Raw genomic sequence first — 17339 nt, 5'->3', positions numbered from 1 at the left:
CAATTTTACCCATGTGTGTAAATATCTATATTAAGTGCAAAGGTAGCGCGTCCGTCGAATATATCACATCTGTATTGCTACTACTACTACCATCCAATTAAAAAAAGAGGCGGAGTTACGAAGTCACCATGACAACAATCCCTTTCCACGATCGAGTTCCGAGAGAGAAATTGACAAAATCTGTACGCGTAAAACTGAACAAAGTAACAGGAGAGAAGAACCTTCAAGAGGTAGCGTGTCCGTCAAATAGATCCCAGCTGTACACTACTACCACTACTATCCAATTAAAAATTGAGGCGGAGTTACAAAGTCACCATCGAGTTCCGAGAAGGAAATTTACAAAATCTGTACGCGAAAAACGAACAAACTAACAGGAGAGAAGAACCTTCAAGAGGTAGCGTGTCCGTCAAATAGATCCCACCTGTACACTGGTACCACTACTATCCAATTAAAAATAAGAGGCGGAGTTACTAAGTCATCCCGTCTCACGATCGAGTTCCGAGAAGGATTTTTGCCAAATCTGTACGCGTAAAGCCGAACCAAGTAACAGGAGAACATACCTTTAGGAGGTAGCGCGTCCGTCGAATTGATCCCGCTTGTACACTACTACTACTACTATCCAATTAAAAAATGAGGCGGAGTTACGAAGTCGCCATGACAACAATCCCGTTCCACGATCGTGTTCCGAGAAGGAAAATCCGAACCAAGTAACAGGAGCACATACCATCAGGAGGTTAGCGCAACACTTAAAAAGGAGGCGGAGTTATGATGTTGTCAGGATTTTAGTATACGCCTTCCTTTTTTATACCAGTTTGCGTGATCGGGAGATCATCACTGTCGCCATTTGTAATTTTATCCTTTGTGCTAAAGAGTAGTTCTCTTTCTCTTTCTCTCACAAAATGGCCACAAAAGGGGAACTTCTACTCGTTTCGCACTGTTCGTTACTTACCCGTTGCAAACCATCAATCAATCATTTAGGTGTGCTGTTGTGTGGCGTTTTATAAATAAGCAATTTAGTTCAGCAAAGATAAGAGATAGTACCGATGATATGGGCAGGCGCCATTAAGGCGCAATAAAGATAAACAAAGCAAATACACAAACACAGTTAATCAATATGTTGACTTTAAATAACCATTGTACAATGTATTCCGATAACTAATCACGCGCTGGTGTTTTTTGATCATCAAAAATACACATCGATACATGCGATGTGTGCGTGTGTGGGTGTGTATGTGTACATCTGTGTGGGAACTATCCCTTCACTTGGTCTTCTCTCTAACTACCGGCAAATACTCACTTACTAAGACCCACACAGACACACACGCACACACCGTCTCAAACACAATCGATTAAATACAGCATCAACTTCATCATCGCGAATTTAAAAAAAAATCAACTCAACCCCAACCCTCCCAGCATACCACCCAAAGGGGGTTGGCATAACAGGAGAGGAGGGAGAAGGGGTACGGGTTTTCTGACGCACATATATGCACAATTTTACCTGTAAATAAACCTGTACTGAAGCCCTAACACATTATTGTAGCTTTCGATTCCTCACCGCGCGCGCGTGTGTGTGTGTTTTGATGCGCTTTTAATCGGGACACGACTTGTCCCAGAAAAACACACACAGACACGCACACACACACTTGAACACAGCTTCTTCTATCTAGCGCATATATATATGTATGTTGAACGTAACACGTGAAACGTAACAAGTATTTATATATATAATAGAGATAGATATAAGTCCTACTTACAAGAGAAATAAACCTAATTTCATCTAACTAGCGCAATTTAACAGCTTTCTGTTTTTCCTCTCTCTTTCTCTTTCTCTCCCTCTCTCTTTCTCTTTTTCTCTCTCTCTCTCGCCTTGTTTACTCTTTTTTTCTCTCTCTCGCCTTGTTTACTCTTTTTTCTCTCTTCTTTTAAACTCGTTTCTTTCCTTTCTTATCATGTTACATTGTTTAGTGCTGTGCTTTCTGGTGTGTTCTATTGTTTTTGCTTTATAAAAAAACACACACATACGTACACACATACACCATTTGCATACATTTGTCTTTGTGTTTCCTTTTTTGTATGATGCGGAGGAGGATTTTCAGTCTAATTTGTTTTACTATGTTGCTTTCTGCACAATTATTACAACAGGATAATGGAAACGAACGTATGTTAAGGGAGAAAAAATCCACTTTATAAACAATAATTACATCCAAAAAGGACATAGGACATGTCACAAACAAAAGAGACAAAACATAACTACACAGAAACTACACGCAGTGGTGAATTGTGAACGGTGGACGACGGTGTGTGTGTGTGTGAATGAATTAGTAAGGAAAACACAAACGTGTAAATAAAGAAAAACCAATTGCCACTTGGTGCGAGTTGAGCTGTTTGAATGTCCTCTCTCGTCAATTTACCAAAACGGGCTTAAGGAGACGTGGGGCTTCTTTATCCAATCTTGTCCGACCGGGCATTATTCTTTAATCTCGCGGTACGCGTAACAGGTAAACTTTTATCTCTTATCTAACGCGAAGCTGCTGCTGCTGCCGCCGTATGTGTCCGTATCGAACGTGTGGTGTTACGTTTGTTACTTTTTGCTTTTTTTCTTATCCAAAACCCATCCTCTCATTCCCTTTTACTACCCTTCTCCAATCTAGAACGTTCCGCGCAGTGGCAAACCCTGCGATCCATCGTTTAAAGGCACACACACAGACACACAGACACGGCGCATTCCCATTTCATATGTGTTTGTCCCTGCCTATTGATCATTTTGCCATCGAGAGGGGTTTGCGCGCGTTTTGGAGTGTGTGTGTGTGTTCGCCTCTTATTTTCTCTTTACAATATATGCTAGCTGTAACACAATCGAGTAAGAAGACGAAGAAGCGTCCTCATCTTGTCTCCTCTCTCTCTCTCTCTCTCAACACCAATCGGCCATGTAGGTAAAGTCCTTGAAGTACGTCTGCTCCACCTCGGTGAGCACGCGCGGATCCTTCGGTGGCGTTAGGGCGGGCTTTTCGGACGTGAATTCCTCGTCAAAGTTGGACACATCTTCCGCGGAACGCTGCGTAAAACGGATCGATGCTTGTGATTAAAAGCAAGTCTCCACGGGGTGGGGTGGAAGAAAAAAGATACTTACAACCGTTGGCACAAACGGTGGCTTCACCTTCTTGAGCAATAGGTCGTCCCAGACAATGTTGCGGAAGAAGGCCTGCCGCTTCACGTCCTCGGCATCGCGTTCGGACGACCCGAGCCGACGGTCCGGATTCTTACGCAGCAACTGTGTGCAAATGTGTACAATTAGAATCCAATTGGAATCGAATCGACGAATCTCAGCGAGAAAGCATCAACTCAACTTACCCTTCTCATAATGGCGATTGCTTCGAGCGACAGGAACCGGGGATAGCGAACCTCATCGTTGACGATCGAATCAAACACTTCCTCCTCATCATCGCCCGGGAATGGTGACTGCACAAAGACAAGGCAAAAATGTATGATTAATATCAATCTCCTCTCAAGGGACGGAAAAAGGACACAAACCTCTCCGACGAGCATCTCGAAGATCAGCACACCCAAACCCCACCAGTCGACGGCACGGGTGTAGGACGTTTCGGTCAGCACTTCCGGGGCGAGGAATTCGGGCGTACCGCAGAACGTACCCGTCCGGTCACCGAAACCCATGCCCTCCTTGCACAAACCAAAGTCAGCGATCTTTACATAACCTGGATCAATTAGAATTGGAAAGAGATCGTTTGTTAATCCACTGTTTTGAGCTTATCTTTCAGGCGCCTTCGCGTCATCGTACCTTCCGTATCCAGCAGAAGATTGTCCAGCTTTAGATCGCGGTAGATGATTTTGCTTTCGTGCAGATACTGCAAACCGAGCACGACGCACGCCGCATAGAAGACGGCCCTCGGTTCCGAGAACACGTCCGTGTGGATGTGCATCATCAGATCACCGCCGGCCGCGTACTCCATCACGAAGCAGACGTGTTGCTGAGGAAATGAGAAAATAACAATCAATTCTCTGCATTACTCTCCCCCACTCCCTCTACGGACACTTACATCGGTCTGGAAGCAGGAGAACAGGTTCACCAGGAACGGGTGGCGCATCGTGTTCGCCACCTCGAAGATGCGCTTCTCGCTCAGCAACGATTCCACCTCGTCGCGCGCAATAATGTCGCCCTTCTTCAGCGCCTTGATCGCGAAATATTCGCCCGTGTGTTTGTACTGCGCCAGTATCACCTTGCCGAAGTGGCCCCGCCCCAGCACGCTCAGCAGCCGGAAGCTGTCCATGCACATGCCGGCGCCCGGTGCACCCGCCATCGCTCCCGCCTGCGACTGGCGGCGACTTTCGTACGCGCTGTCCCGATACTGGAGGGCACGGGCCGGTCCACCGGCCGGACGTCGATTCACCGGCGGACCGACGGCGCCCGATGCGGCACCAACGTCAACCATGCCGGAACTGGATGCCTGACCGGTGGCGGCGGCAGCGTGTTGTTGGGCCAACAGGGAAGGTGGTACTACTGCTGATTGCTGCTGTTGCTGCAGCTGCTGTTGTAGTAGAAGCTGCTGCTGCTGCTGCTGCTGCTGATAGAGTTGCTGCTGCTGTTGCGCTTGGAGGGCGGCCGCCGCTGCAAGCGATGCCTGCTGGCTCATCAGCGTGGCCGACGGATGATGGTGATGGGGTGGCAGTGGCGGTGGCACCACATTGCCTCCGATCGTGAGCTGTTCGAACGGAAGGATCTGTGAGGCGAAGAGAAAGCAAACGGTTAGAAAAATGGTACAAAAGTGGCACGGAAAGCTTCAAAACATTAGAAAAATGGGCAATGATTTCAACAAGAAAAACAACAAAACACACCGAAATAGAAGAGAAAGAAGAAGAAGAAGCAGCAAGTCCGGTAGAAGAACAGTAAACGTAAAACCAAACATATGCGAAAGTGTGTGTAAGGAGAAAAAGAAGCGGCACACACACATACAAAAAGGTAAGAACTTTAACAACCAAACACAGCAGCAAATAACAGCAAAAGAAAAGGGAAGAAATTAATTCAAAAAAGACAAACGCAGGTTAAGGGAATTGGCTGAAAGTGTGGTAAAATCGTACAAGACATGAAGTAAGACACGAAAGACGCACACACGCACAGGGAATGGATGAGTGTTAAAAAAAACGGTTGAGATGTATTAAAAGGTTAAGAAAAGTGTCAAAACATTTTCTGCCCGAAATTTGGAGTTGTGTGAGTATAGTGTGTGTTTTTAGGGGTGTGTTAGTAACGCACAAGATTAGATCAATGGATGCTTGGATTACACAACAGCATGATAGCATGGAATGCAGTTACGCGCGCGATTGACGGAAATCTTCTTTCGATTGACGGACCACGTGTAGTTGTTATTTGATCAAAGCATGCGTGTTTTACACTGAACTTCTAAAAAGGGCAAAACAACAGTGAACGAATTTATCAAGTTGTGTGTTTCGGAGGACCAAAACTTTAAAACATTGATCAATTAATTAAACATGCAAAACGAAAAGAACACAAAAACACAGGTTAAAAGACGCACAACAATAGGAGTAAACTTCCAAATGGAACAAAAAACACAAAAATGGATGCAATTCCAAGCCGACAGAGCAAATGATGGCAAAAATAGTCAAATGAGGCAAAGCAAAGGATGAAAAGTGTGCGCGCGCTCGAATTCAAATTGGATTGTTTGCACACATTCGCTTGCGTTGTTGTTGCGGTTGTTGTTGCACTTCTGACCTCAATGATGTTGTCGTACGTAAGATCATCCTCCGGGAACGGTGCGTACTGCTGCTGGTACTGACTAGGGGCCGGCGACGGTGGTTCCTCCACGATCGGGCTGCCCGTGGACGAGACCGTACTGTAGTAGCTGTCCCGGTTGTACCCGCCGCCGTACAGTACGGGAGGTGGCATCGACAGCACCGGGCGTAGTAGATCCCCGGACAGGGACTTTTGTAATACTGCTGGTGAGGTTGCCCCGGCCGCCAGCGCGCCCGCCGGCTGACTAATTTGGCTGGTGGAACGAAGCACTGGGGGCGGTGTGGCTGGCAACGGTGGCACTTCGTCATCTTCGATGTAGTTGCTGTTGTTGTTGTTGTTGTTGGTGCTATCACAATTGTTTATATATCCACTGCTGGCGACTGTTGATGACGGTGGCGGTGTTACCGGCAACGGTGGCTGTTTATCGTACAAACTAACACCACCAAGACTATCGTGCTGGTGAAGGAAATCGAACTTGCTTAACGCGTACTCCAACTGTGCATCAAAAGGGGGTAGATATATGAAGAGAGAGAGAGAAAGAGAAGGGAAAGGTACAGTGAAACGCTCCGTTTAAGAGTAAAGACGGAGAAAGAAAACAGAGGGACGGAGAGAGAGAGAAGGAAGTGTGTGCATTTCAAATTGAAGAATTGCCGAAAGATCCTCCCCGGGACACTGAATTTCACTACCGACCGGGTTGTTTTTTCTCCACCGTGAAATGATCAGCGGCAGTTCGATGCCACGAATCGTCGGTTCCTTGGTGAGGGTGAGTGTCACCCGGCCACCGCGTACTAGCCGCCGATCGGGGCTGTAGAACAGTGCGTGGCGCCGCTTCAACGTCATCTCTTGCACTGTAACGCCCCACTATTAAACCACAAACAACACGGACACACACACACGGAAAACGATGCCACCCGAGAACAGCCCAGGAAACGAGCGTGCTGCTGCTGCTGCTGCTGCTTGATCAGTTCACCTGCCAGCTCTGGTGTGTTGTGTTACCGCTGACCGGTGTGTGCTACTGGCTACGAAAGTGCAGAAAGTGCGGGACATTTCCGCCGTCCTACTGTGTCGATATTTTACAGCATGTGCCCGAGATACAACGATAAGAAAGATAAGGGGCAAATCCCTGTGAACGGTGGGGGGGTATGGTGGCACGAGAAAAGGGATTGTAAACGACGAAGGAAAAAGAAACGACTATACAAAAAAAACGCAAAAATACACACACACACGCAGACAAACACGATAAGCGGTAAGCTGGACGACAGTGTGGAGACAGTGAGACAGAGACGATCGTTGCGGAAACCCCTTTGGGGACGGTTTCTGCGTATACACTGCGTCTGCTGAAGCTTCCTTCATTTCACCGAAGCGATACGACAAGAGACAATGCGTCTCGCGCGCCAAATCCTTGTAACGTGTCCAACAAATATACCCGGAAGAGCGTTAACGGGGCAGCAGCGGCGGTGCTTACCTCGGGATCGATTTTTGGTGGTGTCGCTTGCCGCGGTGATGGCATCGGTTGCTTTTTCGGCTGCCGGAAGCTGGACGGCGTGCTGATGGACTGTGGCGGTGGAACGGGCCGCCCCACCATCGGTGTGCCCTGGTTCTGCAGGGAGTGGGACGAGGGGCTTTCCGGCAGTACGCCGACTCCGTGGATACCTACAAGCAGATAAAAAAACAGACCGTTGCAATCAATTGGCGTTGTGTTGATGCCACGAGAGGGGTGGAATGTGGGGAAGCCAGTAGCGCGTACACTCCCCCCCCCCCCCCCCCCTCTCGTGATGTAAGAGATATTACAGTACATGACACATGGCGTTGTGTAGAAAACAGATACAAGGCCTTGAAAGGAATGCAGTTGCCAACTTCATCGCTTTCAGGTAGGGAGCTTTAAGTGATAAACATTTTTTTAAACACTTTCTTGGAAATACATCTAAGCTGGTGCAAAATTCAAAATTCATGACTAAACACAAACGCGGGGATTTCTAATCGCGTGCGTAGTGACTAGAAACAAACCCCCTGCCGTTGTACAATGTAGCAACCAAACAACTCCTTCCTTATCTGTGCCTCTGTGTCTGTAAGCCTTGTCTGCTTCTGGTTTGATAATCGACATCTTAGTCTTCGGCATATCCCCCCTCCCTTCAACCTACCGAGAGGACGTCCACCGCCGAGTCCGACGACGTTATGGTCGGCCGATTCTCCCAGCGTTTCCACCGGATCGTCCTGCAGCGGATCGTACGAGCCGGGCGTGGAGGGAGTGGTTGTGCCCGCCGACCCATGTTGCGTTTGGTTTGCCATCATACCCGTCATCGGTACCGTTGCGCTGCCCGGCGAGGGCGTACCGGCTCCAGCTGCACCGGCCGTCGTCGGACCGCTGCTGCTGCCGCTGCTGGTCGTGTTGCGCTTCAGCAGCCGGCCCCAGGTCGCCACGTTAATGTTCATCTGCTTGGCGCGCGGAATGTTCTTCACCTGCTGCTTGTTGAAGATCATGCGCTGGCGCTGGAGCTTCGGCTTGCGCGAGATCATCGGGTTGAGGAACTTGATCTCGGCGAACAGGACGCCCTGCGGTTCCAGCTGCAGCGCCATACCGTGCCGTATGTCGTCGATAAACTCCTCCAGGCGCAGGAACTTGACCGCACAGAGCGACCGCCAGTCGCGCCAGTACACGCCGATCTCGAGCTCGCGCGACCGGTCCAAGTCGATGCTGAACCGCTGGTCCCAGGCCTGCTGCGAGCACGGGCGCCACGACGTCTGGCCGACCGTGATGTTGTCCAGCTTGATCACCGCCATGATCTCGGACGACGTTTCGTCCTTCACGCTGTAGCTTTTGGACGAGCTGCGGCTGGTGACGCCCTTGACGAAGCTTTTCAGATCGCCCGGGCTGGACGAGCCGGCGTCCTTGTCGCGGCGCGATCGCCCCGGCACGTCCTCGAGCAGATCCTGGCAGCCCATCAGCCGCACCTCCAGCTTGCCGGTGACGGCCGCACACCGGCTAAACGACTGCTGGCTGTGGGCGGGCCGGCCCTGGGCGCTGCCCCGGAACGAGTTGCGCATCGTGTACTGGACCGGGCCCGGGCTGGACGCTTGCACATTTTGCAGCTCCGCTTTCAGCTGCTGTGCCGTCGGACAGTCCGGGGGAAGTTCCAGCCGCCGTAGCTCGAGCGCTTTCCGCAGCAGGTCGAGCTTGCGCGATGATTCCGATAGGCGACCTTGAGCCTGAATTGAACGATGAGAAGAAGAAAACAGAGAGAAAATTAATTGATGGACGATATAAAAGGAAGCAAAAATGGTTTAAAAACAAACTGACACCTCGTTTGATGTATTTTCTCTTTATTTGCTCGTAATCGGCTTCATTTTCTACAGGGAAAGTGATCGGAAAGTTAATCCTACTACTAAAAACGATCGTTGAGCATAAACACGCAAACACACACTTTGGAGGAAAGCTACAAATAGACGTTAGTGTTTAACAAATGCACTATTATAAAGGCATCCTCCTTTCGGGGGGCTGAGCTGGTCAAGCTTCACGCACGAACGCATTTCTCAGGTGAAACTGACGGCGCATATCGACGATGCCGCTCGGTCCACGTTCGCCCGACGCATCGACGGAGAGGGCACGCTCGCGCAAACCACCAGTACCTCCCGAGACGCCCATGAAGTCACGCTCCAGCACCCAGCGCCGACAGTGCTCGCACGGACACTCCGGATTGCGTACCGGGCCCATGTGGGTGCCGGGTTTCCGGCGGCCAGTGATCAGACTGCCGAAGCGCCGCGCAATCGCCAGGTACTCGTCGGTGTAGCCTTCGACCGGGGAAAACTCGCGCTTCTGCTGCAGCGTTGCCGCAAGGACGGCTTGCTGCTGAAGCAACAGCGACCGACTCGGACCGTCCGCACCTCCACCGCCCCTCTGCGACGCACTCTTCACGGTGGACGGGCTCGAGTCACTGTACTCGGCCAGGGACGGATTGGACGCGTGCGGATGGGGCGCCTCGTCGTACACGAAGCTGTGATCCGACTCGGTCAGATTGTCCGGGCTCGGAGGGCAGGACCCGCCGCCGGGCGGAACGGACGGGTTGTGCATCTGCAGCAGCCGTCGCTCGACGGAGGGCGATTTCCAGTGCTGCTGCTTCCACACGCGCTCCATCTCGTGGATGCGGTAGCGATCCTCACTGTTCTCGTACTCGAAGCTGTCCGACTGTGTGGCGGTGGTGCCGCTCCGATTGAGCTTGCTGCGCGTTTCCGCCTCCTCGTCGTCCTCGTAGAACCCACCGCAGGCGAACGCGCTCGAGAGACTGCTGCCGGTGACGTCACGGCGCGTTGAGCGATCGGCCGACAGGGCGTAGTTCGAGCTGATCGCGTCGTCGCTCACATCGCGCCGGAAGTACGTGCTGAACGCGTCCTGGATCTGTTCCTCCGTCTGCTGCTGCTCCTGCTTGGGCACATCTTCGCCCAGATGTTTGCTGAACAGGATCTGCTTCGATTCGGTGATCTCGTCCGTGGCGGTGTTTCTCCGGGGGCGTCCGTGCCGTGCCGAGCCGGTCCTTTTCAGGCTGCCGATGGTGGAAAGCGTGTTTTGATCTGCAACAAAACACAAACAATCGTGTATGAAAAACCAATATCTATCACTCAAAGCCTCTCTCACTCCTTAATACCGATAGTTTGCTGCATCAAACGCCTGGGCATTTCATGCTTTCCGGCACGCTTGTGACGCACCCGCATCTCATCCGACTCGTACACAGTGGGGTGGTGTTGTGCAGGGTCGGCGTCTCCATTCGGCTGGGTGTGTGACGCCGCCGCCGCCGCCGCTGTAGCCGCCGCCTTCAGCTCCATCATGTGGCTGGTATCGAACCGACTGCCCGACGACACTGACGAGTGGCACGAGGAGGCGGACGAACCACCGGAGGACGGAAGGGATTTGGCGTCCTCGTGCGAGGAGCAGCACGAACCACAGTCCGAACCGGATTCCGCATCCGACCCGGTACAGTACACGTCGATGTGAACCGTGCGAGGTTTCTTCTTGGCGGCGGACGTATCGCCCCGCACGCTCGATTGCTGCGAGCGGATCGTGTTGCTCGGCGAGACGAGCGGTTGGATGAGTGGTGAGACGGATTTCCGTATCAGCTGCAAAGGGAGGGGACATAAAGTTCAAGATGAGCCAAATTCTGTGTTGCCGCTACTCCGCAGCCTTTTACTAACCGAATCGAACCTATTATCCTCCCGTCTTCTTGGCGGTGGCGACAGAAGACAGCCATCGGTGGTGGATTTTTGTGGAATTCCACGCCGCTTTATCGATCCCGTAGCGGTGGCGCCGCTCTCCGTCCCTTCCTTCTTGCTGTTCGTCTCCCAGTCGCTCGTTTGACAGCTCACATCCTTGGAATTGTTCGGGGACTGGATCGGGAATGCACACACACAGAGACAAGCACGATCAACTCATGAGCAAATGGAGATCAAAAACCACCTTTCGCGGCGTACTACCTTCTCAGGGAAGTTGGTGCTCTTGTCCACCACAATGTTGTTGGTGGATTCACACTTGTTGACAATGATCGGGAGATTGAGTTGGGTCGAGTCGGAGGTGGGCAAAAGATCGGTGCAAGCCGTCAGCACGATGCTGCAGGTGCTAGTGCACTTGGGAAACAGCTGGGCTGCATTCTCGACACCCGGCGGAGGAGGTCCATCACCAGTGGGAGTCTGGCATGATGATGATGATTGTGTGTTATTAATATGTTTGCACAAAATCGCAGCGACTGACTGCTTCCATTCGTTCGTAGCAACAAGTACTTCTTTCTGTCATCGCGACCATTACAGCCAGCGGTTTAATTAATCCCTCATCAAGTGGGAGCGGCCCGTGCAGCATACATTTGAAGCTAAATCAGTCAGCAGCTCATTTCCCTACTCATCGCAGTGTGTATGAAGAAGCGTTTATTTCTACACAAAACCTTTTTTAATAGGAATTTATGAGACACTTTAACTAGAACGATGGGTCTCCCCACACCACCATCGTAAATAACTTTCAATTTATGACGAAATAAATTTCGTTTGCAGAATGTATTTTTATATCTTATTATTGCAGGTAGAAACGAACGGGGCGAAGGAGGATTAAAACAAAATCGCGAACATACTGGGGGAGGGAAATTCTAATAAATATTTACATATCATCAAAAGCACGTGTTTCATAACGGGGGCACGTATATTAGAGTAGCGTCAATAGATAGTTTTGTGTCTGGCGGGGCAATGAGATGAAAAACGGCGGTATTTGTGTTGGCGTCCTGCTAAAAAAACGGACTGAGGGACTACGACGACTGTCCTTGTTGCTACTTCTTGCGTACACGAATGGAATGCACAGTCGGTCTATCAACACCAGGCGGTGGCAGCACTATTCGGGGACACACAGCAAAATACACCAAAACACTCCGATGGGGAGGTTGAGAAAAAAGAGACAGGTTAGCGGGTGTGTGTTTGCGTGTGCTGTTTTGCATCCAAAATGCCCCGAATAACACCTACACCTTCCGACGCGCTGGTGAGGACGACAAAATGTTCCACACACGCGCCTGGTGGAGGAAAGTATCTCAAAAGCAAAAATCACCTGAGCGAGCGTGACCGAAGGTGAGGAAGGTGATGATGGATCGGTGTTAAAAATAACGTTGCTCTTACTACCACCGCCAGCACCGCCACCCGGCAGTGGACCAGTAGACAACACGGTCGAGGACGGTTTCTGTTGCAGCGGATGGTCAGCCGTGCTAAATTTATAAACAACCTTCACTGGATTCCCAACCGCGCCGCTGTTGCTGCTGGATGTGGCCGATGCTGCTGCTGCTGGTGGTGGTGTGGGAAGATTTGAGTCAGCCCCATCACCCCCAGGGTTTCGTCCTGGAACTGGCCCCGGCTCGCCTTCGGTGCATCCCTCGGACGATGGCGGGACGCCATCCGAAGGGCGGCTGCTGCTGCTGTTGTTGCTAGTGGTAGAAGCGGTAGAAGCGGAGGGTACCGAGGAAAGGGTAAGCTGTGCATGTACGGTCCATTCGGCTGTGATTTCGGAGGGCGGTGGCTGAGGCCCGGGCGCGGACATGCCGCCGAGCGTGATGACGAAGCACTAAGGAATACGGACGATGGTTGTTCTTCGTCGTTGTCGGTGCAGTTGGCAAACAGATTTGCATCCAACCCGTATACACATACACACATACAACGGTTGGTTCCTGCAGCGTCTAACCGACGAGGTGCTCTAGTTGGCAACCTTCCATTCCAACGACCACGCCGCCGCCGCCGCAGCCGGAGAACTACACTGAACACTACAACACTACGGATTTAGGGTGGCGTAGACACAACACGACGAACACAGGCAGGTCGTCGGGTCCGTTTGGTAATGATGGGTAACAAAACGAAAGAAAAGCAAAGGTACTAAAGCACCGCGAGCGAGCGAACGAACGAACGAACGTGTGCGTGCGTGACTTCTTCCACCTCCACTCCAACCCGCGCTGCACCCTGCACCTTTTGTTCTGTGGTTTTTATCGCTTTGCTGCCCCGTTTAGCGAGTGGAAAAGATGATGCTCCCGCAGTAACGGGGTATATATAAATAGAGGAAATTCGGTGCGAATTAACAACGATCGGCCGACGCTGGCGTTGACTTTGGAGCTCACTTGTTGATTACACTTGCGCGTGACAGCAACGGAGCATAGACACACGCACGCACGCACACACATACAAACACACACACACACACACTGGGTTTTCACCACCTCTCATCCCACTTTGTACGACCTGAGTCAACGTCGAATTTTAATGATTTCGATACTTTCGCCCGGGGATTTCGATTTTAAATGCTGCTTTTAAACACCTAACAAATGCCCACGCCACACACTCACAGCACACATTTAGGACACTTTGTATGAGATCACTTTTACGGGGGGAGGTCACACCACTGACACACAATTCACTGCTGACATCGAGAACCACTGGGCGTCTCCATTGGAACTGCTTCCTTCAAACACACGTGGCCGATGGATCCTTTCTTCACTTCACATTCAACACTTCCGCCCGATGATTGTCGATCGATCGATCGATCAAACCAATAAAAATGGTGCCTCACTTTGCCGAATCACTCGTCACACTTCCATCACGGTCCATTATCTCGAACCGCAAAAACAAGCGAATATGGTGGGCCGAGTTGCCTTAAAAAAGCGCGTAAAAACTGCCACCCCCGGGGGTGGGTGAGCAAGCAATCGACAGCGACTCGGTCTATGTTTACGGCAGTGTCAGACGGCGAGAGTGTACGACGGCCACGGACGCACGGATGATCGTCACTGGTTCAGAGCCCATGTCGTACTGAGACATAAACATAAACGCACGCACGGCAAAGAGCGCGCGCGTACGATCAAATCACCGACCTCTCACCGGCTGCTGAGCGGGATGTTCTTTTGGCGTGTAAAACGCACGCACACGCCGAGAGTCAAAGAGATTCGTTGTTTCGTAACACACAATAGGGTTTTCGGGTTCGTTTGGGGATGATCGTTGTTGTCGCGCAGAACAGCAGATCGATCAATTCTTTCGGAACGTGCTACTGAACCGACGACTGCCGATCGGCTCGATCGTATCGAAACGACTGTCAGCTGGTGGTGTGTCAGATTGGATGGAAAGCAACCGATCTACACTAAGAATGAACCCAAAGAAACCGATCGTCCCGAGTAAGAGAGAGTGTGTGAGAGTGTTACCAGAATGGCAAATGAGAGGCTGAAGGTTTGTTTTTTTCACTTTCGTTTCCAGAATTACTTCTTCTGTCACCTTCGCCAGTTTTTGGTGGCGAAATTGAGATGAGAGACTGCAACAGCGGCACCAAAACTTCCACACAAAGCGAATGCTTTTAACGAATTTTGACATGCCGCAGCTACAACAACAATATCTCGTGTTCTCCCCGCGTGTGTAGTCGTCTGCCCTCCTGTTTGATGTGCGGAAATGAAGATGTGTGCTCACCTCTTTCCCCCCATTCAATTAGCCATTTTCAATTTATCTCAAAATAAATTCCGAACCATTTTGGTTGTGTCAGAGCAAAAGCGCTTGGGTTCGACTTGGGGAGTACGTGTAAAAGTAAGGGCCATGGGGTAGATCAGTGAGCAAAGGGCATTACGACACGAATCGAAATGAGAAGTGCATAAATTACCGCTGCACGCAACACAGGACACGAAATCGGGTCACAACTCTCAATGGTAGAATAATTGAGTCATCGAAAGATGGTAACGTAGATGATGGTGTGATCCATCATTTGAACGTATGGGGGAGGGAAAAACGATAATAGGGTGACCCTTTTAGAGATTCTTTTGCTAATCGCCCTAGGATTATAGTTCCGTCCATTGCCACATCGTCATCCCGCACAAGAAAGCACGTCAGGAATTTGATGTGTAATAAAAATGCTTTACTATATCCCTTGATACGTGATACGTGGCACGATGCTGATCGTTTCTGAGCGAGACATGTATGGTAAGTTGTGTAAAAACCTTATAATTTAAATGAAAAAGCAGCTAATGTAAAGGATTCTTGTCTAACAGGCCAGAACGCTTGTCTATTTACATACGGAACGATATTCCTGCTATATGGGTCAAACGAAATCTAATGGATATTCAATCCATTGAAGTTGGTTTCAGCGTCAGACACATGGTTTGTTGTAATTTATACACTGTGTCTGTATTATTCAAACGATGTTTCGTAAATCATTTCAAAATACTCATCCACATCCACACATTTTAAAGCAGCAGCATGAACAGATTATTCTGGATACCCACGAGGGCACTAGTTTTCTTGGAATTGTCCGGTCCATTCCATCGATCCGGTCCAAAACACGGTAAATCAACAGGAACAAAAACGATCCACTATTTACGCGTTTGCCAATCGGGTGATGTGCCTTAACTAAGCGACAGACGATAAAACAAGCGCAACCGCGAGACATACTTCCTCCCCCTTTCGGTTCGACTACGACAACGGTCAAGGCACCACGTCTAGAGTTGTCTGCTAGCATAAACACATCCATACACAACACGCTAGACATCTTTGCTCGTTACCATATGCACAAACAGACGCGAAGAAAAGGAACACAGCTTCCACCCGAAGCAAAACGAATAAATATTATCAGTAACCATACACATTCTGGGATGGAAGATCTTCGCGTCTCAAAGCGGAGAGATCAACGAGGAGCTTCTAGACGAACGGGGTCTATGTTTTGTGAGTGTGTGTATGTAGTTATTTGGTAATTGTTTAAAATGCGTTCGTTCGATTTCGTAATACGCAGGAGGAGGTAGTGAAAAAAACATGTGTATGATCGTAGGATCGTAACAAGACCACATCCAAACTACACAGCAAATGGGAAAGAGTGTTGCGCTGCAGTTGATCGCAAAATGTCCACCACGTCCCAAGGATATTTGGCGAGGGGCAGGAAATTAAATGCAACTCATCCTATTGCATTTGAATGCTTTTCATTTCCGCCGAAAAAAACGTAATTTTATTTTAAAACGCGAAACTATTTTTGAACTCCTTAATCCACCTTCAACACGCGAAGGAAATAGCAAGAACAACAATCGCATACAGGTGTGCGTGTATGGCTGCCTGCAGGATACAGTCAGACCTACCACCATTCACAGGTTTTTGGTGGTAGACCATGAGTGTCTTCACTCTCTCCTTCTCTCCCGTTGAACTTTCAATGAATGGCGGAAGCGGCGCTATTTTTAAGCCAACTCTCAGCAATATTTGCAACGGCTTTAGCCGAAAACTTGCACTCTTCTCTCCGCGTAAATTTGCAACAAAACCACGACGACACGGACATGGCGGCTCACGAAACTAACCTCCGATGCCGATCTTTGCCGCCGATGATGACATTTGTGATGTCGACGATCGTGATGGCGGTGACGCTGGTGCTGCTGTTGCTCCTGTTCCGTCTGAACCTCCTCCACGTGGTTGTTGTGATGATTGTGGTGATGATGATGGTGATGGTGGTGATGGTGCTGATGATGATGGTGATGTTGGTGGTTGTGACTGTGACTGCACTTTTTCGTCCGACTCCTTGCTGCTTGTTGATGGTTTGATTCCTCCAGCTGGCCAGGACGACATCCGCCGTCGTCTTCCATCTCCCTAACCGACACCTTTAACTTTTATTCCTACTGCACGCACAAAACAACACACACGCAATATTATTGGCACGTTCGGGACGGCCAGCTTCTTGCTTAAACCACGGACCACTAGCGCCATCCGCTTACTGGGGGACCGAGCCGTGCACCGGATGGAAACACCACGACACGTACAGCACACATACACACACAAACAGCACGTTTTGTGAGGTTTTTCGTTCTTTTGTTGCCAATTTCCTCCACCACCTCTACTGCGTGACCACTGTTGCTCTGAGCGAGGAAAAGGTTTCACTTTTTCAACCTACGCGACGACGAAACGTCGAAAATAAATCCCACCGAGCGGTGAAATGGAACAGCAGGGCAGGACGGGTGGTGGTGGTGGTGGTTACGTCGGTTGAAATACGCACTCGGACCCACGTTGGCGGGTGATCGCGGGCAAGGATCGTGTTTCGGTTCGAGTAGCGCGCACATGCGAGTCG

The 17339-nt window shown here is 50.1% G+C and overlaps 2 protein-coding genes across 11 annotated transcripts in view; both read right to left on the bottom strand.

The window, feature by feature from the left end:
* Positions 1–1117: 1117 nt before the first annotated feature.
* Positions 1118–17339, bottom strand: part of LOC1269639 (serine/threonine-protein kinase N) — a 62258-nt gene continuing 46036 nt past the window's right edge. For 7 of the 10 annotated variants that reach the window (XM_061651663.1, XM_061651660.1, XM_061651659.1 and 4 more), the window contains 9 exons: positions 7909–8974; positions 7233–7420; positions 5747–6262; positions 4059–4739; positions 3800–3989; positions 3535–3716; positions 3355–3462; positions 3134–3274; positions 1118–3058 (listed from right to left, as the gene is read on the bottom strand). In XM_061651663.1, coding sequence (XP_061507647.1) covers positions 2915–3058; positions 3134–3274; positions 3355–3462; positions 3535–3716; positions 3800–3989; positions 4059–4739; positions 5747–6262; positions 7233–7420; positions 7909–8974 — 3216 coding nt within the window. In that variant the 3' untranslated portion in view covers positions 1118–2914. Of the gene's footprint in view, positions 3059–3133; positions 3275–3354; positions 3463–3534; positions 3717–3799; positions 3990–4058; positions 4740–5746; positions 6263–7232; positions 7421–7908; positions 8975–16578; positions 16995–17339 lie in introns of those variants that run through there. The other 3 variants (XM_061651667.1, XM_061651666.1, XM_061651668.1) reach the window with 2 other exon arrangements.
* Positions 9072–14344, bottom strand: LOC5666980 (uncharacterized). The gene is made up of 5 exons (XM_061651669.1): positions 12339–14344; positions 11231–11443; positions 10952–11143; positions 10408–10876; positions 9072–10333 (listed from the first exon to the last, which is right to left on the bottom strand). The coding sequence occupies exons 1-5, from the start codon at positions 12819–12821 to the stop codon at positions 9273–9275; spliced, it is 2418 nt and encodes an 805-aa protein (XP_061507653.1). The 5' UTR covers positions 12822–14344; the 3' UTR covers positions 9072–9272.

The sequence above is a fragment of the Anopheles gambiae genome, chromosome 2, assembly GCF_943734735.2.
Source record: "Anopheles gambiae chromosome 2, idAnoGambNW_F1_1, whole genome shotgun sequence".
Taxonomy (NCBI): domain Eukaryota; kingdom Metazoa; phylum Arthropoda; class Insecta; order Diptera; family Culicidae; genus Anopheles; species Anopheles gambiae.
Note: the sequence above shows the minus strand (reverse complement) of the source record. Positions and strands in the feature narration are given on the sequence as shown.